A 26,174-nucleotide genomic window follows, 5' to 3' on the forward strand; every position below is an offset into this window, starting at 1 on the left:
TTTAAATGGGACGCAAGACGGACTATAGAGGGCCACCCCCTTGCCAGACAACCAAGTGCTGTCCCTGTCCACGGCCAGTGTGAGAAGGACTCTCACTAAAGTCAACCCACACAAAGCTGCTGGACCAGACAATATACCTGGACGCGTGCTCAGAGCCCGTGCTGACCAGCTGACTGATGTCCTAGCAGGCATCTTTAACATCTCCCTGAGTCAAGCGGTTGTGCCACAGTGCTTTAAAACCACCACCATCATACCTGTCCCCAGACCTTCCCAAAGCCTAATTACACAATGATTGCCTGAGCCTATTCTTGTTAAATGATGAAAAACTCAAAGGCACGTTTGGGCAGTGGATCTGTGTGAAATCAGCAGCTTGCAAAACTAAATCAAAATGTGTGCTATTGATTCTAAAAATAGAAATCACAATAAAGTTCAACATTTACTAAAACCGCCATTCAGTCATCTGAGAATCTTTCCTCATGAAATTATAACGGTTAGATGAATGTATATGCAGTGATTTACTGATCAATGATAAAAGGGGAGATTTATGCAATAACGAAGACTGTCATGAAAAGTATTTGGCATCTGATCTCCTGTAACCTGCGGAGCTAAGCTGTTTTACCAGCTCTGCTCTCTGATTTTTCTTTTATGAAAAAACACAAGTTGTCAAAGTTATTTGTTTGCAAATGTATTTCAGAAATATCGACATACTTTTTTTTAATCAGCAGAAACTTTATGTCAGTAGTGCAAAAACCTGCACTGATCTGACCTCATTTCTTCCTCATCCTGATTCCTGACCTGGGAAGGGAGAGAAATATTTGTTTTTGTTTGTCTTCTTGTTTTATTTAATTCCTTGTGGGATTTGGATCCAACACGTAAAGTATGCATATTATGCACACACACAAACACACATGCAGCTATTACCCATTTCTTGTATTCTTGAATAAAGACATTGATTTGACACATTTAATTAGCGGCCAATTGTTTTTATTGTTCAATTATTAAGAAAAAAGAAAAGGTGGGGGTGGGTGGGATGTAAAGGGAGAGAGGAGAGAAAACCCCAACAATCCCCTCTGAGCAAGCACGAGGCGACAGTGGATAGGAAAAACTCCCTTTAAAGGAAGAAACCTATGACAGAACCAGGCTCTAGAGGGGGCAGTCAACTGTCGGGACTGGTTGGGGGGTGACTGTGAAGAGAGGGGAGGGAGATGGGGGAGATGGGAGAGGTGTTAGTAGTTAAGGGGGGGGGGGGGGGGGGAATTAAGCTGGAATAGAGGTGGGGGAAGAAGAGGTGACATTGGCAGTAGTGAAAGAAGGAGTGTTCTTCCTCCAGAAGAAGCGTTTTTTCTTTTTCTGCTTTTTCTCGAGGATGAGGATCAGCTCCTCGATTTTTTCAGTGTTTTGCTTCTGCAGCTTGTTGCATTTTTTCACCACTTCTTCTTTTTCGGCTTGTTTTTCTTCCAACCTTTCTTTCAGCACTTTAGATGTTGCCTCCTGTTTTTGTAGTTTTTCATTTTCTCCTTCCAGCTCAGATGCTTTGAACTTCATTTTGTTGTAAAGTTCTTGCAGGTTTTGTTTTTTCTTCTCAAACTCCTGGAGAAGAAGTTTTTCTTCTCTCTGCTTACTGACCAGCTGTTCTCTCTCTTGAAGCAGGTCTTGATATTTGTGCAGTGTCTCATCCAACTTTACCTGCAGCATCCTGTCGTTTCCCTCCATGAGCTGGAGTTGGCACTCCATGTCTCCCTGCTTTCTGTCCAGCTGCTCTTTCTCTTGCAGGATTTCTTTATTTTGTAGCAGAGCTTCATCAAGCTTTCCTTGCAAGCTTTCATTTTGTTGCTTGATGCTCTGCAGATTGGAATCCATTTCTTTTTGTTTGATTTCTTGTTCCCTTTTCTCTTCGAGGAGCTTCTCATTTGCTTGCTCTGTGCGATCAAGCCTTTTTTTGTCAACACTGTACATTAGCTCCATGTCTCGGAGATTGGAGTGCAGCCCTCTCTTCTTCATGCCATCTTCTTTCTTCTCTTGGAGGAGTTTTCTATTTTGTTGCAGAGCTTCATGAAGCTTTCCTTGCAAGCTTTCATTGTGTTGCTTGATACTCTGAAGCTTGGAATGCATTTCTCTCTCTTTTAACTCCTGTTGCCTTTTCTCTTGCAGAAGCTTTTCATTTTCTTGCAGTGTGTGATCAAGCTTTTTTTTGTATACACTGTACATTAGCTCCATTTCTTGGAGATTGCTGTGCAGCCCTCTCTTCTTCGTGGCGTCTTGTTTCTTCTCTTGGACAAGTTTTTTATTTTGTTGCAGGGCTTCATCAAGCTTTCCTTGGAGCTCCTGGTTCTTTTTGTCCATGTCATGGAGATCTTGTTGTTTCTCCTCAATAATAGCTTCCTTTTCTTGAAGCTGGCATGACAACTTTTTTAGTTGAGCGCTCTTTTGCTCATTTTCCTCCATCAAGAACTTCATCTTCTCTGTGTTTCTGAGCGCTTCAGCCTCCATTTCTTCCAAACGCTTTTCCTCTAGTTCCACTTGGTCACACCAAGGAAGGGAGGAAAGGGAAGAGTCTAGTGGCTCATCCCAGGGAAGAGTGTAGGGGTCAACTTCTTGTCCCTTTAGATTTGTTTGAGACATGTTGGGTCTGGATACAGTTAGAATTGCAAAGGATCCAAATATTTCAAAAGGCTTTTTTGGCGAACGGTTCAATGCTGCACACATCAATGCTGCGAGAAACGGACTAAAAGTCGTTGCTCTTCACCGCTATTTATAGATTTTTGGATCAAAGGATCAAAGGATCAGAATGGTGGTAAGATTCTACATGTGTGTGACGTCATAATTCTGTAAGGCAATGAGGTTGTCACATGATATTTTTGGAGGAGGGCATTTTTCAACTTGGACAAATTATCAATAAAGTTTCAATCTCTGTTATTTTCCCCAAAAACGTGTTGTCGCAATAATGTTTTCTATTGTAATTTGTGCCAACAGATGGCGCAGTTTAAAGTTGGCTGTTACTCTGCCCAGGCTGCTACCATAGAAGAAGAATGTAGACCAATAGTACTTTAACGATGTCCGCTGATCGTTTCCGTGGAAATCTTAGCATTGCTTTAGCCGTCAAGCTAAAGGTTTAGCTTCATACTGCCATATTTTCAGAGTAACAAAATATTTAAACGGTCTCAGATCATGGTGAGTATTTGAAAAATGTTTATTTAATGTGAAGCCTGTGATGTGGAAAGGTTAGCAAGCGTAATTTTGCCTATTGTGTTATACACGGGTGCTTACATCCGAGTAGTGTTGATCTTTTCTAAGGTCCATGGGTTTATCCAACGAGCAGCTAAATCACCGTTATATCTGTAATTTTGTGGGCAACGTCTTAATGCAAAAAAAAAAAAAAAAAAAAAAAAAAAAAAAAAATCCCAAAGCAACGAAGCAAAGACTAAAAAACCCCACAATGCGTTTTTAAGCTCTCTCTGTGTTCACTGCCTCTGCAAGTGTCAAACTTCCTCGCTTTAGCTGATGCTAACCAACATTAGCGCTTACGGTTCGTATATAAACACAACTGTCAGCCCTTCACTTTTGGTGCCGACAACATTTTGAGCATTTTCGACAGTTTGTGAAATGGTCGTCATTGGCATTACATGCCAGTAGTGTTCGCTAACTGACTTTACCGGTGATTATATTTATTATTGTTGTCATTATTATTATTATTATTATTATAATTATTATGTATTATGATTAGTTTCCCCACCGGAAGAATGCGACGTTCTTGCCAGAACATTCCCAAATAATTGACCACGTTTATTAACAGATCAATTTTCTCCACAGTTTTAGGGTGAGCTAGAATAGATATATGGTTTCAGTAATACGAATAAGAGCGCAACAGCATAGAGACAATGACGATCACTCTCATAATTTCATTACGTTAGTGCACCCATCGCTCCGCATCCTTAACGCTACATTGATGTCGAGAGTCTCTGACACAGCTGTGCTCTGCAGCACAGACACCCTGCTTATCTGTGATTCGGCCAGTCTGGTGTTGAACTCCAAAGACATGCGCGGGGTTAGGTTAGTTGGCTGTTGGTGTGAGTGGTTGTCTGAGTCTCTCTAATAACCCTCCAACAGACTGGCGACCTGTCCAGGGTGTACTTTTGCCCTATGACAGCTGGAATACAACCTGAATAAAATAAGTAGGAGAAAATGAATGATGTTTATGAACTGTAGTTAATGTAGTCAGACAATAAGTTACCGAGCAACAGGCCACAAGTCTTGGTGCAGAATCATACTAAGATTTAAAAAATAAAATGTTGGCACTGGTGTTTGAAACAGTATACTGTCAGTAAGACTGGAGCAACTGCACACATCTGGAAACTAATAACTAGAGTAGTTAAGTAACATTTTGTTACTGCATCCATTTAGCCAGGTATAATTAGCATGTCTACATACATGTCATTTCTAATGTGGTCCTATGTGGTATGTTGTAGGACAGTGAAGTGTCTGACACTGACCATGTACCAGTGCCTGAGAACACTGGTATGGAGGGGGAGAACGCACCTCTTTACTGTATTTGTCAGAAACAAGACATCAACTGCTTCATGATGTAAGTATATATCAGTTTTATATTTGCAGTACGTGCAGTAGGGGTGGGCGCTAGCTTCAGCAATGTTATCAGAGATTTTTTTTTTTTTTAAATGAAGATCTTCTATTTCGAGAAAACTACCAATAAGGATATATGCACAGATATAGAAAACAATACTGTAACATTTTATTGATGCTTGCAGTTTGGAGGAAGCAGTATTTGCAAGTGTAACTAAATTCCAGGCATTTTCCATCCTTCTTTTCCTATCAGCTTTTTTCTAATTGTCAGTGTGAACCAAGGTGTCAGCAGCAGCATTATAGTGCAAAAGTAGTGACCCAGCATAGATCAAATGTAAGCACAAAAGTAGCCAAGGTAGTGTTTTTCCTGGAAATTTTAAGTGAAAGGATAAAGTAACTGCTTACCACTTTAGTTTAACAATGATTAATGAAATGTAACCGTGTAACTCATCAGCAGTCTGCACAGTATGGTCACATATTAAAACTGGAGAATATGTTGTACTTGTTGTAGTGTTTCATCATGGGTCCAGTTTTTACCCAGGTGCTTAAAGCCCTTCTTTACCCTCATGTAACACCAACAGTAATTTCCAACCACTATTTCCTGTTCCTGTCAGTCAAACAAACAGACGACAAACATCTTCTATAAACAGGAATAATGTCATTTTATCGGATTAGAAAACATCTAATCTAGCGTTGATATTACACTGCTGTTTAGTGTCTGGCTAATCTCAGTGTCACCAAAATATCTGCCCTACATGTCAAACAATGAGAGAACTTGAAACAGTAACATCACCTAGCAGCTTATTTTAATTAGTGCTAACGTTGTGTTTGCTGGCTAACATTGCTATTATTATAGTCACAGTTAATTGACTTTGAATAGCTTTATTTCAAAAGTAATTTTACAATTTCACAGCCATTTAGCTGTGTTAACTGTACATGCTGTAGGTCATAAGGCGTGCATGGATCATTTTTATCATCAGCCTCTTATCTTTTGTCCACCACAGGCTTTGCCATGATAAATTGGTCAGTTGACAACCAGGAGCCGTACACCTTAACCTCAGAGGCCAGGACATCCAGGGGCAGTGTGAACACGCACTTGTTTAAATGGGACGCAAGACGGACTATAGAGGGCCACCCCCTTGCCAGACAACCAAGTGCTGTCCCTGTCCACGGCCAGTGTGAGAAGGACTCTCACTAAAGTCAACCCACACAAAGCTGCTGGACCAGACAATATACCTGGACGCGTGCTCAGAGCCCGTGCTGACCAGCTGACTGATGTCCTAGCAGGCATCTTTAACATCTCCCTGAGTCAAGCGGTTGTGCCACAGTGCTGTAAAACCACCACCATCATACCTGTCCCCAGACCTTCCCAAAGCCTAATTACACAATGATTGCCTGAGCCTATTCTTGTTAAATGATGAAAAACTCAAAGGCACGTTTGGGCAGTGGATCTGTGTGAAATCAGCAGCTTGCAAAACTAAATCAAAATGTGTGCTATTGATTCTAAAAATAGAAATCACAATAAAGTTCAACATTTACTAAAACCGCCATTCAGTCATCTGAGAATCTTTCCTCATGAAATTATAACGGTTAGATGAATGTATATGCAGTGATTTACTGATCAATGATAAAAGGGGAGATTTATGCAATAACGAAGACTGTCATGAAAAGTATTTGGCATCTGATCTCCTGTAACCTGCGGAGCTAAGCTGTTTTACCAGCTCTGCTCTCTGATTTTTCTTTTATGAAAAAACACAAGTTGTCAAAGTTATTTGTTTGCAAATGTATTTCAGAAATATCGACATACTTTTTTTAATCAGCAGAAACTTTATGTCAGTAGTGCAAAAACCTGCACTGATCTGACCTCATTTCTTCCTCATCCTGATTCCTGACCTGGGAAGGGAGAGAAATATTTGTTTTTGTTTGTCTTCTTGTTTTATTTAATTCCTTGTGGGATTTGGATCCAACACGTAAAGTATGCATATTATGCACACACACAAACACACATGCAGCTATTACCCATTTCTTGTATTCTTGAATAAAGACATTGATTTGACACATTTAATTAGCGGCCAATTGTTTTTATTGTTCAATTATTAAGAAAAAAGAAAAGGTGGGGGTGGGTGGGATGTAAAGGGAGAGAGGAGAGAAAACCCCAACAATCCCCTCTGAGCAAGCACGAGGCGACAGTGGATAGGAAAAACTCCCTTTAAAGGAAGAAACCTATGACAGAACCAGGCTCTAGAGGGGGCAGTCAACTGTCGGGACTGGTTGGGGGGTGACTGTGAAGAGAGGGGAGGGAGATGGGGGAGATGGGAGAGGTGTTAGTAGTTAAGGGGGGGGGGAATTAAGCTGGAATAGAGGTGGGGGAAGAAGAGGTGACATTGGCAGTAGTGAAAGAAGGAGTGTTCTTCCTCCAGAAGAAGCGTTTTTTCTTTTTCTGCTTTTTCTCGAGGATGAGGATCAGCTCCTCGATTTTTTCAGTGTTTTGCTTCTGCAGCTTGTTGCATTTTTTCACCACTTCTTCTTTTTCGGCTTGTTTTTCTTCCAACCTTTCTGTCAGCACTTTAGATGTTGCCTCCTGTTTTTGTAGTTTTTCATTTTCTCCTTCCAGCTCAGATGCTTTGAACTTCATTTTGTTGTAAAGTTCTTGCAGGTTTAGGTTTTTCTTCTCAAACTCCTGGAGAAGAAGTTTTTCTTCTCGCTGCTTACTGACCAGCTGTTCTCTTTCTTGAAGCAGGTCTTGATATTTGTGCAGTGTCTCATCCAACTTTACCTGCAGCATCCTGTCGTTTCCCTCCATGAGCTGGAGTTGGCACTCCATGTCTCCCTGCTTTCTGTCCAGCTGCTCTTTCTCTTGAAGGATTGCTTTATTTTGTCGCAGAGCTTCATCGAGCTTTCCTTGCAAGCTTTCATTTTGTTGCTTGATGCTCTGCAGATTGGAATCCATTTCTTTTTGTTTGATTTCTTGTTCCCTTTTCTCTTCGAGGAGCTTCTCATTTGCTTGCTCTGTGCGATCAAGCCTTTTTTTGTCAACACTGTACATTAGCTCCATGTCTCGGAGATTGGAGTGCAGCCCTCTCTTCTTCATGCCATCTTCTTTCTTCTCTTGGAGGAGTTTTCTATTTTGTTGCAGAGCTTCATGAAGCTTTCCTTGCAAGCTTTCATTGTGTTGCTTGATACTCTGAAGCTTGGAATGCATTTCTCTCTCTTTTAACTCCTGTTGCCTTTTCTCTTGCAGAAGCTTTTCATTTTCTTGCAGTGTGTGATCAAGCTTTTTTTTGTATACACTGTACATTAGCTCCATTTCTTGGAGATTGCTGTGCAGCCCTCTCTTCTTCGTGGCGTCTTGTTTCTTCTCTTGGACAAGTTTTTTATTTTGTTGCAGGGCTTCATCAAGCTTTCCTTGGAGCTCCTGGTTCTTTTTGTCCATGTCATGGAGATCTTGTTGTTTCTCCTCAATAATAGCTTCCTTTTCTTGAAGCTGGCATGACAACTTTTTTAGTTGAGCGCTCTTTTGCTCATTTTCCTCCATCAAGAACTTCATCTTCTCTGTGTTTCTGAGCGCTTCATCCTCCATTTCTTCCAAACGCTTTTCCTCTAGTTCCACTTGGTCACACCAAGGAAGAGAGGAAAGGGAAGAGTCTAGTGGCTCATCCCAGGGAAGAGTGTAGGGGTCAACTTCTTGTCCCTTTGGATTTGTTTGAGACATGTTGGGTCTGGATACAGTTAGAATTGCAAAGGATCCAAATATTTCAAAAGGCTTTTCTGGCGAACGGTTCAATGCTGCACACATCAATGCTGCGAGAAACGGACTAAAAGTCGTTGCTCTTCACCGCTATTTATAGATTTTTGGATCAAAGGATCAAAGGATCAGAATGGTGGTAAAATTCTACATGTGTGTGACGTCATAATTCTGTAAGGCAATGAGGTTGTCACATGATATTTTTGGAGGAGGGCATTTTTCAACTTGGACAAATTATCAATAAAGTTTCAATCTCTGTTATTTTCCCCAAAAAACGTGTTGTCGCAATAATGTTTTCTATTGTAATTTGTGCCAACAGATGGCGCAGTTTAAAGTTGGCTGTTACTCTGCCCAGGCTGCTACCATAGAAGAAGAATGTAGACCAATAGTACTTTAACGATGTCCGCTGATCGTTTCCGTGTAAATCTTAGCATTGCTTTAGCCGTGAAGCTAAAGGTTTAGCTTCATACTGCCATATTTTCAGAGTAACAAAATATTTAAACGGTCGACCTCCCAGCCCTTTGTTCCTTCAGTGGGCTGGTTTCAGTCATTATGCAAATGTACTGTTTATAAGATTGGGGAAACCTGCAGTCAGCTGAGACCGAAGAAGTCACTTGGATGAGTGACGAAACGTTTCTCCCACAAAACGCTACGTCCAGATGAACAGAATCAACTTTTGGAGATTTGCATAATGACTGAAACCAGCCCACTGAAGGAACAATGGGCTGAGAAGTCAGTTTATTCATCATAATTATGCAAATTCTCATGCCCATTGATCAGCAACCACTCTCATTCAAAAAGGCATCTCTAAAATGTAAAAGTGAGGACAAGTGAAGCTTTGTAAAGTACAATTAGATTTCCAGACATTTGGTGATACAGTCACGTTGCACTAACTCTTAGATAAGTGGCTAGGGGTTCTCCAGAAACTTTGTGGGATCTTCTTGAATTTAAACAAATCTGCTATTCTGACCAGACAGTCAGCAGGGAAAGGTTCGCAATCAAGAGATAAGCTGAGAGCTCAGTGTCAACATTAGTGGATTGAGGTGAATTGAGGAGAAAAGATCTATTCCAATAGAAGGAAATCAAACACTTAAACACTTGGAACAGTTTTCAAATACATTAATAGTAATGCAACACTGTCCTCTTCCCCCAGATAGGCAACTGAGCCTGTTGAACTGTTTGGAATGGAACTTATGGGTAAATTAACCTTAACTGGTATATTTGTCATGGTTGTTTATTCTACTATATGGACCCACTGTGGTGGGGTGTGGTTTGTAGCTCAGCTCTAGGGGAAGGGGTGGAGCAGCTAGTTCAGGGTGTGGTGTTAGAGCAGGCTGACCCACACAGCTGTTCTCCATTACCTGGTCACGCCTTCCCTGCTTCAGTAGGATGCTGGGGTCTAACAGGAGAGCAGTGTGCTGTAATGGGACAAGGCAGCTGCACAAGAAAATATTGTAAATAAAATCATCCACGTGCTTACAACGCGGTGTGCCTTCTTATTGTGATTTATTGCATTTGATGTTGGATAAATGGACACTGTACCCATGTCCTTTTACATATACTTTTTATTTTACTCCAGCAATTGATCCTCCAGTTCTAACCATAGCCTCTTTTTCGTTTATTTTTTGATAACGCTCATTCTTATATTAAAACTTATGTTAAACTTCTTCAAATTAAATCTTGGATGATTACTCACTTATTTCCTGATCGATTAGTCTTTATCTTGATTTTTAATCTGTCATTACCCCACTCTTTATCTGGAAATAAAGAAATTCAAAGGTCATGTGTAAAAAAAGCATAGATTAGGACTCTAACATCAGCCACAGAGCTGCATTTAGGCATGTTGCAGTTCAAATTGAGCATCAGAATAGGCAAAAAAGGTGATTTAAGTGACTCTGAACATGGAATAGTTGTTGCTGCCAGACCAGCTGGTCTGAATATTACAGAAACTGCTGATCTACTGGGATTTTCCTCACATATCAATCTCAGAATAGGTTTTACGGACGGCTTTGACCTCATAGGAATACAACAGTAGCTCAAATAACCACTTGTTATAACCAAGGTATGCAGAAGAGCATCTCTAAATGCACATCACACTGAACCTTGAAGCAGGTGGCTACAGCAGCAGAAGAGAGTCACAATTTGGTGTAAACAACTTGTATCAACAGTTCAGCTTGTTGATAATAATAATAATAATGGATTGGATTTATATAGCGCTTTTCTAGGCACCGAAAGCGCTTTACAATACCACTATTCATTCACTCTCACATTCACACACTGGTGGAGGCAGCTACAGTTGTAGCCACAGCTGCCCTGGGGCAGACTGACAGAAGCGAGGCTGCCATATCGCGCCATCGGCCCCTCTGGCCAACACCAGTAGGTAAGTAGGGTAAAGTGTCTTGCCCAAGGACACAATGACCAGGACAGAGAGCCCAGGGATCGAACCGGCGACCTTCCAGTTACAGATGCGATTCCCAACCCCCTGAGCCACGGTCACCCTGTAATGGTGGTGGGGAACACTTTGGGCCTCTTCATACCAACTGAGCATCATTTAAGCACCACAGCCCGCCTGAGTATTGTTACAGACCACAGTGCACTGTGGTCATAAAGTACTGTGTACTGTCTGATGGCTGCTTCAACCAGGATTACACTATGTCATAAAGGTCAGATCATTTGTAACTATTTTTTTTGAACATGACAGCAAACTGACAGGGTGGCTGTAGCTCAGGTGGTAGAGCAGGTCATCTACTGATTGGAAGGTTGGTGGTTCGATTCCTGGCTTCCCCTAGTCTGCATGCCAAATATCCTTGGGCAAGATACTAACCCGACATTGCTCTCCGATGCATTCATCGGAGTATGAATGTGTGTGAATGTCAGTTAGAAAGCACCTAGGAAAAATGTGCTTGTGCGAATGGGTGAATGCACAAGTTGTGTAAAGTGCTTTGAGTGCTCAGAAGAGTAGAAAAGCGCTATATAAGAACCAGACCATTTACTCATTGTACTCAAGTGGTCTCCACAGTAACCATCGCAGTCCACTGAGCACCCTCGGGATGGTGTGAAATGGGAGATTTGCATTAGTGGTTGCTATGATGTTAATATGGAGCAAAATCTCTAAGGAATGTTTCAAGCAACTTCATCTATGCCATTGAGAATCATACTGCACAGCTAAGCTCAGGAGCCAAAATTTAATGCTTTAAATAGGATGCAGGGTATGCAAATTATCACATGATCAGGCTCCTCAGGTGCTTAGTTACCCTTAAGATGACTGTACTCAGAAACATGATGAGCAACCAGTGAGGAGTATAAAGGGCTCTATGTAAATCCCCATTTCGGCAAACCGCTGTTTGTCTGGATTTTGACTGAGATCATTTACACCTGAAACTCTGAGCAATGCAATTATGGATGATCTGCTGCTCTCTATTCAATGGTTTTCTTGTGACTTGCCAACTTTGCTGTTGTTCAGTTGTGAGCTGTATTGTGCAGACTGTGTGTTGTACTACCTCTGTGTTTGTGGTTGAGTTTCATGTATTTTAAAGGCCACGGGCCTTTGCAAATAAGCTAAGACTATAAATTCTGTGGTGTGTTTCTGGCACACGCTTATACTGATACACAATAAAACAACAAAATGAATCCACTTTCTTTCTTTCTTTCTCTTTTAAAACCTTATATTAAAAGCAAAATATTTCCATCCATATCAGTGGGCTGACAACTTCATTAACATTACCATGTAAGTCCACTTTTTCATTGATTATTAAATCTTATTTTCACTTCTCTCCTTTTAAACTTAACACCAGTTATTTCCACATGCTCACACAGACAAACAGGATTTAGGCTGGCTAAAGTTCATATTAAACCAGTTTGACACGATGTAGTGCTGCCCCCTTCTGGATTAAAGGGTCACTTAACCAAGCTGTATTTTTCCAGCACCACAGGCAATAGAGAAGGATAGGTACATTGTGTTCTCATTTCTCCATCACCCCGGTATTTATCACCAGGAGGAGATAAGCACAGCGTGAACATCAGTACAAAAAACACACAATGCATAGCAACAAGACGTGAATAAATCCTAATAATACAACAGACGATTCTGTCGGAGAGAAGAGGATGAAGTGCACAGCCATTTCTGAGCATCCAGTGCTGTTGTGCTTGTAACTATCCTCAGCAAAGCCAGAACCACACACACATACAAAAAGTTACTATGCTGTTGCAGTGGGTATCATTTTACAGTCGCTCGTTATTGTTTTTTTTTGTTTGTTTGTTTTTGTCCCGTTTGGATCTTTAGCCATCAGAATTGTTGTCTTAAGGCCAAGAAAGATGCCAAGCGGATTTATTTTACCAAGTGGATCATCATGGCCTTGCCATATTGGTCCATTTGATTGACCTTTATTATAATTATGAATTTATTTTATTTTCAGTTGCTACAAACGGGACAGACATGACTGTGGGATAGGACAGGGAGAAAGAATGAAAGAAAGAGAGGGAGAGAAAGAAAGAAAACCAAAGGGGAGAAGAGACGGTGAGAAGGGGGGGAAGAGAGAAAAAAACAAACAAACAAACAAAAAAACACCTGGGTCACCTGTATGGAGAAAAAAAAAACAGAAGAGAAAGCAAACAACAAAGAGCAACATAATAAAAAAAACAGCACCATCACAATAAACTAGCTAGCAGTAGATATCAATAGTTACTAAGTAATAAACGATATTGTGCAGCACGCAAGATAGACAGCGCACAGTGTGCTTTGAGGCAGAGGCCAAGAAAGCTGTAGTCCGCGTCTGTGAATACCCATGTGTACACCTGTGTGCATACCTGTGTGGATCAGAATGCTTGCATTCCAAAGGTTTCTCCATGTAATGATCTGCTAGGGAGTGTGGGGAGCCACAGCCCTGTCCTTTATGGTATCAAGCAGGTATGGAGGAGATCAAAACTCCAGACATCCAGAGGCCCCCAGAACACAAGAGACCAAGGAAGACCCACAGAGGGGCAGCTGCGCCACTGTCCCAGTAAGAGCTAAGGAGAGTCCCAGATGAGGGCTCATTCAGCAGCCGCGGAGCAGAAGCCAGGGGGAGTTGCAGTGACGCGCCCGTGAGCTCCGCCGGCAGCCAGCTGTGCCTGAGTGACCCCACCTCCGAAGTGGCCCGAGCGAACCCCAGGCTCCAGGCCCCGATAAGCGGCCGCCAAGGAGTGAGCCGGTGTGTACCTGGACGCCCACCCCCAGACACAAAGAACCACCAACGCACCGATGTCTGAGGGAGTCCGCCACTGGCAGGGAAAGTGGTGGGGGGGGGGGGCGTAATGTTGTAACAAATAATATTTCTATTAAATAAGCTTTACTTTGCATTTTAATTAACGTGGGATTATTTTTTGTATTTAGAAATAATAGTACCAATTTTTTTTTCAACATTTGTGGCACTGGCGTGGCGCCCCCTGATGGACGGCGCCCATAGCATTTGCCTATACGGCCTATGGCACGGGCCGGGGCCCTGGCTGGACCCAGTAATAAAACAGTTTCTGACGTTCTGATCCATAGTCCATCGCAAGAATCGTTGCATCTCCGCCATTATGACATTTTCTGTTCCCAAATCAGAGCGAATCCTAGCAGGTGTTCCCATCCTCTTTTCAACTTCTGCTATGAAATAGCCAGCAATGACCTTGGGATCATTGTTTGTTGAATAGGCATGAAGCCAAATCATAACTCTTGATTAGGCCATCAATAGCTCCATTTATACACTGTAAACCCGAACAAGTTGACTGAACTTAAAACTTTTGTGGAAACTGATTACCTCAAAAGATTTAAGTACAAAAACTCATATCTTCTAAGTATGGGGTACTCAAAATTTGTATTTATTGTTAACCTAAAAATTTTAAATTATATTTTATATTTTATTAATTGAGCTTTACTCAAAGACTGTATACTTTAATTTCAATATTTTTGTGTTTCTTGTAGTTTATTATTTTGATGCAACACAATGCAATTATATTAGGCAAGGCAAGGCAAGGCAAGTTTATTTGTATAGCACAATTCAACAACAAGGTGATTCAAAGTGCTTTACAGAGACATTAGAAACAAGAACAAATAAAAAGCATGATTTAAAATTGATTAAAACAAGCAAATAAACTAACTAACTAATTAACAAACAAACAAACAAACAACAGTATATAAAATCAAAACAGATAAAATCAGAACAGTAGATAAAATCAGTAGTTAAATGTAAGTTTTGAAATTTAAGCTTAAAGTGTGGATTTGGTGCTTTATTCAAATGCAGCTGAGAACAGGTGAGTCTTCAACCTGGATTTAAATAAACTGAGTGTTTCAGCTGATCTGAGGCTTTCTGGGAGTTTGTTCCAGATATAAGGAGCATAAAAGCTGAATGCAGCTTCTCCGTGTCTGGTTCTGACTCTGGGAACTGATAAAAGACCGGATCCAGATGACCTGAGGGATCTGGATGGTTCATACTGGGTCAGGAGGTCATTGATGTATTTTGGTCCTAAACCATTCAGAGCTTTATAGGCCAGCATCAGAACTTTAAAGTCTATCCTCTGACGGACAGGCAGCCAGTGTAAAGACCTCAGAGCTGGACTGATGTGGTCCACTTTTTTGGTCTTAGTGAGGACTCGAGCAGCAGAGTTCTGAATGAGCTGTAGTTGTCTGACTGATTTTTTAGGTAGACCTGTAAAGATGCTGTTACAGTAATCAAGCCTACTAAAGATGAATGCATGGACTAGTTTTTCCAGGTCCTGTTGAGACATCAGATCTTTTATCCTTGATATATTCTTGAGGTGATAGTAAGCTGACTTTGTTATTGTCTTAATGTGTTTTTCTAAGTTTAGGTCTGCATCCATCACTACACCCAAATTTCTCGCCTGGTTTGTGGTTTTTAGATGTATAGATTGAAGTTCTCTGGTGACCTGTAATCGTTTTTCTTTGGCGCCAAAGACTATTACCTCAGTTTTGTTTTTGTTTAGCTGGAGAAAATTGTGGCACAACCAGTCATTGATTTCCTCAATGCATTTACCAAGAGCCTGTACAGGGCCTCGGTCTCCTGGTGACATTGTGATATATATTTGTGTGTCATCTGCATAGCTGTGATAGTTTATTTTGTTGTTGTTTATAATCTGTGCCAGTGGGAGCATGTAGATGTTAAACAGAAGGGGTCCCAAGATGGAACCTTGGGGAACTCCACATGTGATACTTGTCTGCTCAGATGTGAAGTTACCTATTGATACAAAGTATTTCCTGTTTTCTACGTATGTTTTGAACCAGTTTAGTACAGTTCCTGAAAGACCTGTCCAGTTCTCCAGTCGTTTGAGTAATATGTTGTGGTCAACTGTATCAAATGCTGCACTGAGATCCAGTAAAACTAGGACTGACATTTTTCCACTGTCTGTATTCAGACATATGTCATTAAACACTTTGGTCAGAGCGGTTTCAGTGCTGTGGTTCTGTCTAAAACCTGACTGGAAGGCATCGTAGCAATTATTCTGTTTTAAGAAGTAACTGAGCTGTTGAGAAACTGCTTTTTCAATGATCTTACTTAAAAACGGGAGATTTGAGATCGGCCTGTAGTTGTTCATTTGTGTCTTGTCAAGATTGTCCTTTTTCAGTATAGGTTTGATTACAGCAGTTTTTAGTGATTCTGGAAACACACCTGATAATAAAGAAAAGTTGACGATCTGTAACAGGTCTGACTCTAAAGTCTTTGAGACCTTTTTGAAAAAACTTGTTGGCAGGACATCTAAACAGCAGGAGGAGGAGTTCAGTTGACCTAAGATGTCCTCCAGGTCTTTGCTGTTAATAGGTTGAAACTGTTTCATGGTGTTTAAACAGTTTTTTGGTGGACACAGTACATATCCTGGATCTGCTGTTGATGTACCAATTGCTTGTCTAATTTTTTGGATTTTTTCAGTGAAGAATTTGGCAAAGTCATTGCAGGCCATGGTCGAATGAAGTTCAGCTGCCACTGACACAGGGGGGTTTGTTAGCCTGTCAACTGTAGAAAATAAGACTCGAGCATTATGGCTGTTTTTAGTGATGATGTCAGAGAAGTAGGACCTCCTTGCATTCCTCAGTTGTAAATTATAATTGTGAAGTTTCTCTTTACAACCTAAACTCAAATTATCTGATTATTAATTAAAAGATATTTATGTTGTGAGTGTAGACTACTAAAAAAAAAAAAAGTACGGAAATTCAGTTACTTTACATTTTGTTTATTTAACATTTTTTCATGAAAATTTAAAAACATCACAAATGTTTTTATGAAACAACTAACATGGACATCGGCACCATAAAGTGAGCATTATAAATTCTGTGTAGAACATTTATCTTTTTATAAACTCACAAAGGACGACATCAGTCCTAATTGCATCTTTCTCAAAATACACAAAAATGCAAAACAAAAAGTCAAATACTAATCACTTTTTTTTAAATAGAAATGAAAAACAATTTTTTAAAATGGGTACAAAGATGATCAGCTTCCAAATAACCAGATAAGGCAGTCAAGTATAGGAAAATTAGGTAAACTGATGGAGTTAAATCCACCCAAAGCCTGTAGTAAACTTAAAGTGCTTAAAGTGCTTCAAACAAAGTGCTCAGTAACAGAGTGCGTGTCCTAACAAACATTGCCTTATATTCCTTAAGAGCATGTAGGCAGGGGTTTCAGGGGTTTGCCGTCATCAAGCCCCATGAAGATATTTTGGACTAAGGCAAATGTGTGAACCAGCTTCCTGGGGTAGTCTAAATGCAGAGCATAGATCAAGCCAAACAATAAAGCAAATGCATTTGCAAATCTGGGAATATCACGCATCACCTAGTCGCCTTTCACCAAAACAGCCATGCTTGAGGAAGTAAAATGGACTGGACTGGGAAGCGCCATCGGTAACCACTGTGAGAAGGGCAACTGGAGTGTCAATGAGGGTCGACTCATCCAATGCGTCCGCCTGGAATAGACACAGTATCAATGGTAAATGGCCTGTATTTGTATAGCGCTTTACACATTCAGTCATCCAGACATTCACACCCATTCACACACTGGTGATGGCAGCTACATTGTAGCCACAGCCACCCTGGGGCGCACTGACAGAGGCGAGGCTGCCGGACACTGGCACCAGCGGGCCCTCTGACCACCACCAGTAGGCAACAGGTGAAGTGTCTTGCCCAAGGACACAACGACCGAGACTGTCGGAGCCAGGGCTCGAACCGGCAACCTTCTGATTACAAGGCGAACTCCCAACTCTTGAGCCACGATCGCACCAATTAAATAAGTAAGGTTGGTTTGAGAGAATGTGACAAGCATGACCTGTAATCTAGCAAAACATTCAGCAGTGTAGTGGGTTACTTTGTAACGAGTTAGGGTACTCTACTTTTTTTGAAAAATGTACATTAACGTGTTAGCTTCTTGCATTACATAATTTGTATTTTTATTATTTTTCTAAAAAAAAAAGTAATTTTTTATTTCATAACTTTATCTCAAAAAGAAACTAAATCTTGACTTCAGCCTGGTTTTTGGGCCACCTGCAGCATAGCCATAGTGCTGTGATACGCCTGTGCCCTGCTCCTGACCTGTGTGTGTGTGGGTTTTCTACAGAGAGGGTATTTTGTTTGTACAATTTGGTAGCTGCTAGGGTATTAAATTGTATTTAAAAAAATCCATAGCATTTTATCTTACTGGCAGAATTTAAGTAATGCAAAAATACACTTACATTACATGTCTAAAAGAATTCTGGGTCCTCCTCCCGCAGGTATACAGGAAGGGCACGAAGTACTGCAGTGCGTTTCACGTTGATATCAGGCGCCTCCTAAAAAGGGAAAAGAAAAGTTCATTTAACGCAAAGTTTTCAGGTGTCATTCTTTGGGGAGAATACATGTTTATGAAACTGCATGACATCAGACTCTACTAAATTTTGGAGACTTTTCTTTTAAGATACAACCTTTCTGTCTCTTGTGACAGAGAGTATGTTTCTTAATCATTTGACAAAAACCCTACACAGTATTTTAAAATAGTGTTCTCCAGATCAGAGCTGTGATCTATATAGAACATGGGGTTCAAAGCAAGGAAAAATTGTGTGTTTATCAGTGAAACCTTTAATTTGTGTTAATTTTATCATTATCAATATATGAAATCTTCACCTTAAGGGACTTAATGAATGGTTTCTTCAATAGATCTTTCAACTCACCTGTGTTTACTGTCTCCACCTGAAATTAATTGCAGTCTGAATTTTTTTTTCTTCTGTCTTTTTGTCTTTGGCCTTCAGCCTTGGAAGAAAAAATAAAAATATTGAAAACCTTATCAGCACACTAAATATACAACACCTTGCTATATTTCAATTGTTTTAGATAGAAGTTGCCACTGCTAGCTAAGTCACTTTTGAATGATGCTAATGAGAAGAAAAAAAAAACAAAAACCTGCCGAACAATGAGGCTGCTGTTGTAAAAACGCCAACTTTCTTGCGTTGGCAAGGGGTCGTTAAAATATCACTAAGACCCTTTCTTTATGTGTGATTCTTCGTAAAAGTGTGTTTTAATCGGTTAAAACTGTAAAACTGACGACATAATCTATGTTTGAAAAAGAGCGCGAACAACCGCGAACAACTATTCACCACCTGGGTCTGTGCTTTTTAACACAACAGCGCATTCTAAAACAAGTTATTGGCTGCAACATATTAATATACTTGCTTTTTTACGGAAAAATAAACATAACGAAGGTTCCGTTTTACTTACAAGTTTCTCCAAATGTGTTCTCCAGTCGCTCGAGAAGGGCAGCCATATTGAACAGAATTTTCTGTCAACGTCGTTCAGGTTAGAGAGAAGACGTCATGACGTCATGACGTCCACATGCGGAGCTCGGAAAAAAACATTTACTCAAAAATCATAATTAAGAAAGCAGTATTTACTCTTAACTTCTAAGCCATGTACAATTATAACTGTTTGAATCGTTAACCGAACAGAAAAGTTTTAAGTTGTTTCAACTTTGTGAGGAATTTTAATTGTTATATCCACAAACTTTATAAGTCAGGTAGACTGTTGGGGTTTACAGTGTACAGATTCCAAAAGGCTTCAGTTTGTCATAGGAGTCAATATGCCACATAAAATTTGGTCCAGGATTTACATACGTGTTACATACATCGCATTAGGCGATTTCTGCGTCGTTGCTCAACACCGTAAGGGCCAAGATATTTCAGTAAATGTCTCACAGTACTCTGCGTGACAACATAACCTGCCTGAATGTGGTGTAGTTTGTATCCATGGAGCCTCCCGTGTTCCTCCAGTTGATCAATAAGAAATCCTGCCACCTCAATCGGACTCATTCTTTCTCCTGTACAGTCCCATGCGTTTTAGGTTTCTTCTAAGTGTCCGCATGCTTATCACAATACTGTCCAAACTGCCCAATAACAGCCAAATCTCCCCATGCCTCAATCCAAGCATAAAATAGAACTTAATTAATTCCAATAAACGAGCCATTTTCTCACACTCTGATCTGCACTGTCACCCACTTCACGATGTTTTACGGCAATATATCATGCTCGAACAATAAAAGATATGTTATAACGTGAAAACTTTTGTTCAAACAATGTAATTATCACGTTCGCACAATATAATATTTATATTGTATGAACGTGATAATTATGTATATTGTAATAACGTGATATTATGTTATTCAAACGTGAAAAGTATCTTGTTAGAACAATAAACTTTTCACGTTACAACGTGATACACTTGTATTTTTCTTTTGCCTGGGTGGCAGCTCTACGCTTCCGTACTTCTGTACCTTCTTCATGCTCACATAAAGAGGAGGAACTTAGCGCTTCCTCGGCGTAAAAAGGCCTTTGTACCTTTGTGTTAACCACGTACTGTTGCTTTAAGAGACCAACCCTCGCTGGATTACTTAAGCTAACTTTCAGATTTCCAGACAGTCAAACTTCTCCAGTTTTATATCATCCAGCAAGAAGACTTGTGAGTTTGACCTGCTTATTATCCTCGCAGAATAAAGGAATAAAGCTTTCCTGTGTTCTTCCAACCGACATCGAGTGTTTGAAATTAGTTGGATTATTGAGGCGACAACGAGCTAAATTCCGGAAATGGCGCAGCAAGAAAACCAGGTAAACCGAGACAAACTCTGCTGCTCGATCTGTTTGGATCTCCTGAAGGATCCGGTGACTATTCCCTGTGGACACAGCTACTGTATGAAGTGTGTTAAAAGCTACTGGGATGAAGAGGATCAGAAGGAAACCCACAGCTGTCCTCAGTGCAGACAGACCTTCACACCGAGGCCTGCTCTGGTGAGAAACACCGTGATAGCAGATTTAGTGGAGGAAACAAAGAAGACTGGACTCCAAGCTGCTAAAGCTGATCTCTGTCATGCTGAACATGAAGATGTGAGCTGTGATTTCTGCACTGAGACAAAGCTGAAAGCTGTCAAGTCCTGTCTGCAGTGTCTGGTCTCTTACTGTGAGCAGCACCTCCAGCCTCACTATGAATCCTCCGCCTTTAAGAAACACAAGCTGGTGGACCCCTCCCAGAAGCTCCAGGAGATCATGTGCCCTCGCCACAATGAGGTGATGAAGATCTTCTGCCGCACTGATCAGCAGTGTATCTGCATTCTTTGCACAATGGATGAACATAAAGGCCACGACACAGTTTCAACTGCAGCAGAAATGAGCGAGAAGCAGAGAGAGCTCAAAGAGAGAGAGATGGACATCGAGAGGAAAATTAAAGAGAAAGAGAAAAGCTTGAAGGTCCTGCAGCAGGAGATCTCTGAGCTGAGGAGGAGAAAAGCTGAGCTGGAGCAGCTCTCTCACACAGAGGACCCCACCCAGTTTCTACACAACTACACCTTGCTGTCACGTCTCAGTGAAGCTCCAGACTCAGCCAGCATCAATATTCATCCTGAGAGCTACACCGAGGATGTGGCAGCAGCTGTGTCAGAGACCAGAGAGAAACTGCAGGACAATGTTGAATGGACCATAACTGCTGTGAAAGAAACTCAGGGTAATGTTTCAAACTTTGAGTCAGAGCCCAAGACCAGAGCTGAATTCCTAAAATATAAATGTGAAATCACATTTAACCCAAACACAGCACACCAGCGTGTTGTGCTTGGGCCTGGCTTAAAAGCAAAATATAGTCATACTCAGACAATCAGGCGCTATGATCACGCCGACAGATTCACTGACTGGCCTCAGGTGTTGAGCAGAGAGATTTTCACAGGACCTTCTTACTGGGAGGTGGAGTGGAGCGGGGACGATGTCTTTATAGCATTAGCTTACAAAAACATAAGCAGATCAGGAAGAGAGAGTCTTTTTGGAAACAATAACAGTTCATGGGCATTGGAGTGTTTCAGTGGTGGTTATGAATTTAGAAAAGGCAACAGCAGCACTTTCATTAAAGGTCCACAGTCCTCGAGAATTGGAGTGTTCCTGAATCATTTTAAAAAGAGTTCATATAGTTACACTTATCTGTCCTTCTACAGCGTCTCTGAAAGCACTCGAACCATGACTCTCCTCCACAGAGTCTCTACCGGTAACACTTGCTCATTCCTTGTTGGGCTCGGTGTATACGGTGGTAGCGCTGAAATCTGTGAGCTTTTATGTTAAAACGATAAAATTCATAAAATCATTATCTTATGCAACAAAAAGTAAAGAAGCTTCATAAACAAGATACTCACTTATTTGAAGGTAAAATGTCTTTGTTTTATACATTTTCATGTTCTAAGTTGTAAGTAGTAAAAACTGGCAAGTTCAATCTTAGAAAATAGCACATTTTGTACAATAAAGCTTCATTTCTCTAAACATACTAAAGCATATTTTTAAATCTTTTCTGATTTGTGACAGACTTCTGATAATTGAAGATGATCACAAAATTCCTGGATATTTTTGTTTGCATTTCATTTCAATATTCAATTCATTTCTATATTGTATGTGTAACAGATTTGATTGTAAAACATCTCAAAAATAAAACTTAATGTCATGTGATGCCAAAACAGCTTCCTGTCTGCTGATGTTGTTTAGTGTGGATTATGTTTTGGGGGGAATATTTCATCCATGGAGCGTGAGGTAAATTGTTTCAAAGCAGTATTTTAGTTTAAATAACTTTTATTTGATTGTCTCGTGAAACTATTCATGCTCTATTTTCAGTGAGCGTGAATAGTTTCCTGTTCTTAGCTGACAGCATCATTCTCTGTAAATCCTGGAGATGGTTGTGTTTAAAGTCCCACGAGATCCCATCAGTTTATCTGGCACTGGTGGTGGATTTTGCTGTGATAAACTGACATTTGGACCAGTCTTCTACTAAATATTGCAGTGTGGAGGCTTCCCATTACATTTCTTCATAGGTTAGTCTACAGCAGGAAATATTAAAGCTAACAGTGTGTTCACGCTAACCTTGTGTTTGGTTGATTTTACTGACAGGTCAGCAGAAGGATGACACGATCGATTTGAGGGACTAAGAACCTTCTACAAATCTTGACCTCTCTGTCCTGCCTTAGACTACATCTTACAATGATGTGTAATGTAATATAATGTAATAACTGTAGGAGCCATTCTTGGGTTAATACCTTATGTGGTCACTAGAGGTCACCTTTTTCTGTTTTGATTATGTAATGTAAAGGTATTTAAGGTAGACGCACGTAATCGGCGTCAGGTGTGTCATTGAGAAGGCAAACAGTTTGTGACCGTTGCGCTGTTATGCTAAGTCGATACGGAATAAAGACCAAAAAGGACAAGATACATACTGCTGGATTTATTGGACTGAACTTAATTCATGCATACCAGTGACATCGCGTCACCCCCGTTAACGACCACCTCAGTGGCTTCAAGCGTAGGCTTAGCCTCTACAATAGAATATAATGAACTATATAACTATAACTGAAACAACCCAAATATAAATGAATAAATAACAGGACATGATAAAGAAGAAAAAATACACAAAATAAGATGATCTTTAATAAAATGATGATTAAAAAAGGCATGTAGGATTTGACTGGCTTGCTCACATTTAAATATTACACAAGCCCAACAGTATGCTCTCAATGTTACACATCCCCACAAACCTGCAGTAAAGGACAATTTGCTCACACAACATGAATGATAAATAATCTTTGTAGCTTCTAAAGACATAAAGTCTGTCTGATACCAGCTGAGTGACAAAGACAAAGTCAACACAGGAATGGAGTACCAAAAACATCCTGACCAAAATGTGAAGAACAGCCAGGCAGTCAATGAAGACTATAAACACTCTGGTTATACCAGAGGCCACCTCGCCCCCAGTGGTCACCAACAGACAGAAGAAGACAAAGAGGCTACCTTCACCCTGACAAATATTGCTCCTCAAATGGAAAAGTTCAATAATGGCCCCTGGAGTCTACAGGACGAGAAGATGTTAGAAAGGTTTAATGTCTGCATGCCAAAAATGTATGTTATCACTGGAGTCATGCCTTATGAGAAAGATGAACCCAAGATCAATAACAGGGTGACTGTTCCTGAGTACTTTTGGACTGCTTACTGCTGCCCAACGTTCAGTGCCACAGCTAATCACAAGTGCTGCAATACAGACGGAATCATGGAAAAAAATACCAATGATGGCTATGCTGTCAGGAAGATGTCCCTGAAAACCTGAGAACAACTTGAAACAAAGTGTAAAGATGCCTGAAATTAGTCTCTTTAAAAATAAATGTAAGGAGGACGTCTTTTTCTCATTTGGCTGAACAAAAATCAAATACTTGCCACTGAAATGTGTTAAGATGAATCCCAATAAATGAAATGAAATTCAGTTGTCAATTGTAATGTTTTTATCTTTAAGTTAAAACCGATTACATTTTAGAAACATAACAAGAAATTTTCATCATTAACCCGAACACTATTTGTGCACACAAACGAGAAACTAAAACTAAAATTACATGTCTGAGTCTGACATCGAGTTTCACCAACATCGCACAGCTGAGTTCATAAAAACTTGGCTTTGTTCTGGCAGGGCTGTATTAAATAATCCATTTCTAAATGGGTGCCTATTTCCTTTATTTTCACATAGTATAATATTTTATCATATTTTTCATATTATATTCATACTCAACAAATATTCAAAAGGATAATTTAATGAGATGATGATACTTACATCCATAGATGTCTAAAGGTCATTCCTGTTCAGGAATGAATATAATCTACAACCTGGCTGGCTGTTTGAGGCACGCAGACACAAATAAGTAACTGCTAATCACATCACTGTGCCTGTATGCTTTATTGTTAGCTTTACTGCTCTAACCTTAGTGTACAACACAAAGAAACAATAAAGAGACCTGAAACAGAAAAATGTAGAAACTATTAAACAGAAACTGTCAGCATGAAAAGTCTGATGTAAAGAAGAAAAAACCTGAAAGACTGAGATTATGCATTACATCAGAGTTTTAAAAAAATGTGAAATTGAAAATAAGATGTTGTAAGATTGTTCATCAGCTATGAACTGACAAAGCTCTTTTTATGTCTTTATTTCCTTCATGTTGAAATAATCTAAATATTCTACTGTGAAACAGAAGCACTAAACATTTAACATTATGTTGAGTGAAGGATCTTTGTGCAATGAAAAAGCAGTCGAAGATTAATAATGACTGTTAAGCACATGTGTAAGTGTTGGTCACACATGTTCCCATGGGATCCTAAGTGGCCAAAAGAACTGATTCATTAAAATGGGCACAAAACAGATCATTTAAAAGTCTCTTGAACCAATTTCTTTTAATCTTTCTTCAAGAAAGGAACAGAACAACAGCAAAAGCTCAGTCCCCCCCAGTGTTTCAGTCTCGACATGGGGACAGCAAGGAGTGACTGCTCAGTTGACCTGAGAGACCTTTGTGGAGTGTATCGGTGTAGAAGGTGTGACAGGTAAGAAGGAGCCAGGCCATTTAAAACTTTAAAAGCAAACTAACATTTTGAAATGAATTCTAAAGAATGTATTTATCCATCTTGGTAATTATGTTCCTAGCAGAATAAAAATACAGCAGATGCACACACTCATTAAACTCAAAGTGATCTGTGTTAGCATTTAAACAGGGCTATTCATGAATGATGGTGTTGCATTTTGTGTTATACACCAGGAACATGTGAGTGGTTTGAAGACCATCACAGATTACAAGGGGAAACAGCGTCAGATTGAGGGAGGTAACTGCTTCTCTACCTGATGGAGCTGAACACCTTCACATCACATCCTTACTCCCTGCCTCACTTGATCCGCTCCAGTTTGCCTACATGCCAAACAGATGTACAGACGATGCAATAGAAATTGCACTTCACACTCCCCTCTGCCACCTGGACCAGAAAAACACATATGTGCGGATGCTGTTCATAGACTATAGCTCCGCCTTCAGCACCATCATATCATCCAGAATGAAACTCCGTGATCTGAACATCAGCTCCTCCCTGTGCAGCTGGATCCTGGACTTCCTGACAGACAGACCTCAGGTGGTTAGGATCGGCAGCATCACCTCATCCACACTCAGCACAGGTGGCCCACAGGGATGTGTGCTCAGCCCTGTTCACCCATGACTGTAAAGCAACACACAGCTCCAACACCATCATTACATTTGCAGATGACACCACCACCATCAGCTGCATTGTGATGAAGATGTGGTGGCATACAGGGCAGAGGTGAGAACCCTGACATCATGGTGCTGCGATAACAACCTGCTGCTTAACGTCAGCAAAAACAAGGAGCTCATCGTGGATTACAAGAGACTGCAGATAGGAGGCCGCACCCCCATCCACATCGATGGAGCAGAGGTGGAGAGAGTCAGCTGCTTCAGATTCCTGGGCATCAACATCAGCGACCATCTGCGTTGGTCACACAAAAGCAGCAAGACAGCAGCTCTTCGTCTTG

General features: G+C 40.5%; 3 protein-coding genes, 1 long non-coding RNA gene and 1 pseudogene across 4 annotated transcripts; 2 read left to right on the top strand and 3 right to left on the bottom strand.

The window, feature by feature from the left end:
* Window positions 1-683: 683 nt before the first annotated feature.
* LOC147325530 (uncharacterized) lies at window positions 684-3,200 on the bottom strand. The gene has a single exon (XM_086300082.1). It carries the CDS (start codon window positions 2,704-2,706, stop codon window positions 1,258-1,260), a length of 1,449 nt encoding a protein of 482 aa, XP_086156208.1. The 5' UTR covers window positions 2,707-3,200; the 3' UTR covers window positions 684-1,257.
* A 103-nt stretch (window positions 3,201-3,303) lies between these two features.
* On the bottom strand, window positions 3,304-8,405 carry LOC147325531 (uncharacterized). Its single transcript, XM_086300084.1, has one exon. It carries the CDS (start codon window positions 8,372-8,374, stop codon window positions 6,926-6,928), a length of 1,449 nt encoding a protein of 482 aa, XP_086156210.1. The 5' UTR covers window positions 8,375-8,405; the 3' UTR covers window positions 3,304-6,925.
* An 8,183-nt stretch (window positions 8,406-16,588) lies between these two features.
* Window positions 16,589-19,313, bottom strand: LOC147325532 (uncharacterized). The gene is made up of 4 exons (XR_015130574.1): window positions 19,038-19,313; window positions 18,494-18,572; window positions 18,020-18,115; window positions 16,589-17,257 (listed from the first exon to the last, which is right to left on the bottom strand). It is a non-coding gene; the product is annotated as an uncharacterized LOC147325532 (long non-coding RNA).
* An 823-nt stretch (window positions 19,314-20,136) lies between these two features.
* LOC147325533 (tripartite motif-containing protein 16-like) lies at window positions 20,137-22,385 on the top strand. Its single transcript, XM_086302471.1, has one exon. It carries the CDS (start codon window positions 20,396-20,398, stop codon window positions 21,905-21,907), a length of 1,512 nt encoding a protein of 503 aa, XP_086158597.1. The 5' UTR covers window positions 20,137-20,395; the 3' UTR covers window positions 21,908-22,385.
* Window positions 22,386-23,468: 1,083 nt separating this feature from the next.
* On the top strand, window positions 23,469-24,015 carry LOC147325534 (endonuclease domain-containing 1 protein-like; annotated as a pseudogene).
* Window positions 24,016-26,174: the final 2,159 nt, after the last annotated feature.

This window comes from Aulonocara sp. 'chitande type north' Nkhata Bay, linkage group LG7, assembly GCF_057382095.1.
Source record: "Aulonocara sp. 'chitande type north' Nkhata Bay isolate Kocher_YH1m ecotype deep benthic linkage group LG7, A_spYH_male_GT1.1, whole genome shotgun sequence".
Taxonomy (NCBI): Eukaryota; Metazoa; Chordata; class Actinopteri; order Cichliformes; family Cichlidae; genus Aulonocara; species Aulonocara sp. 'chitande type north' Nkhata Bay.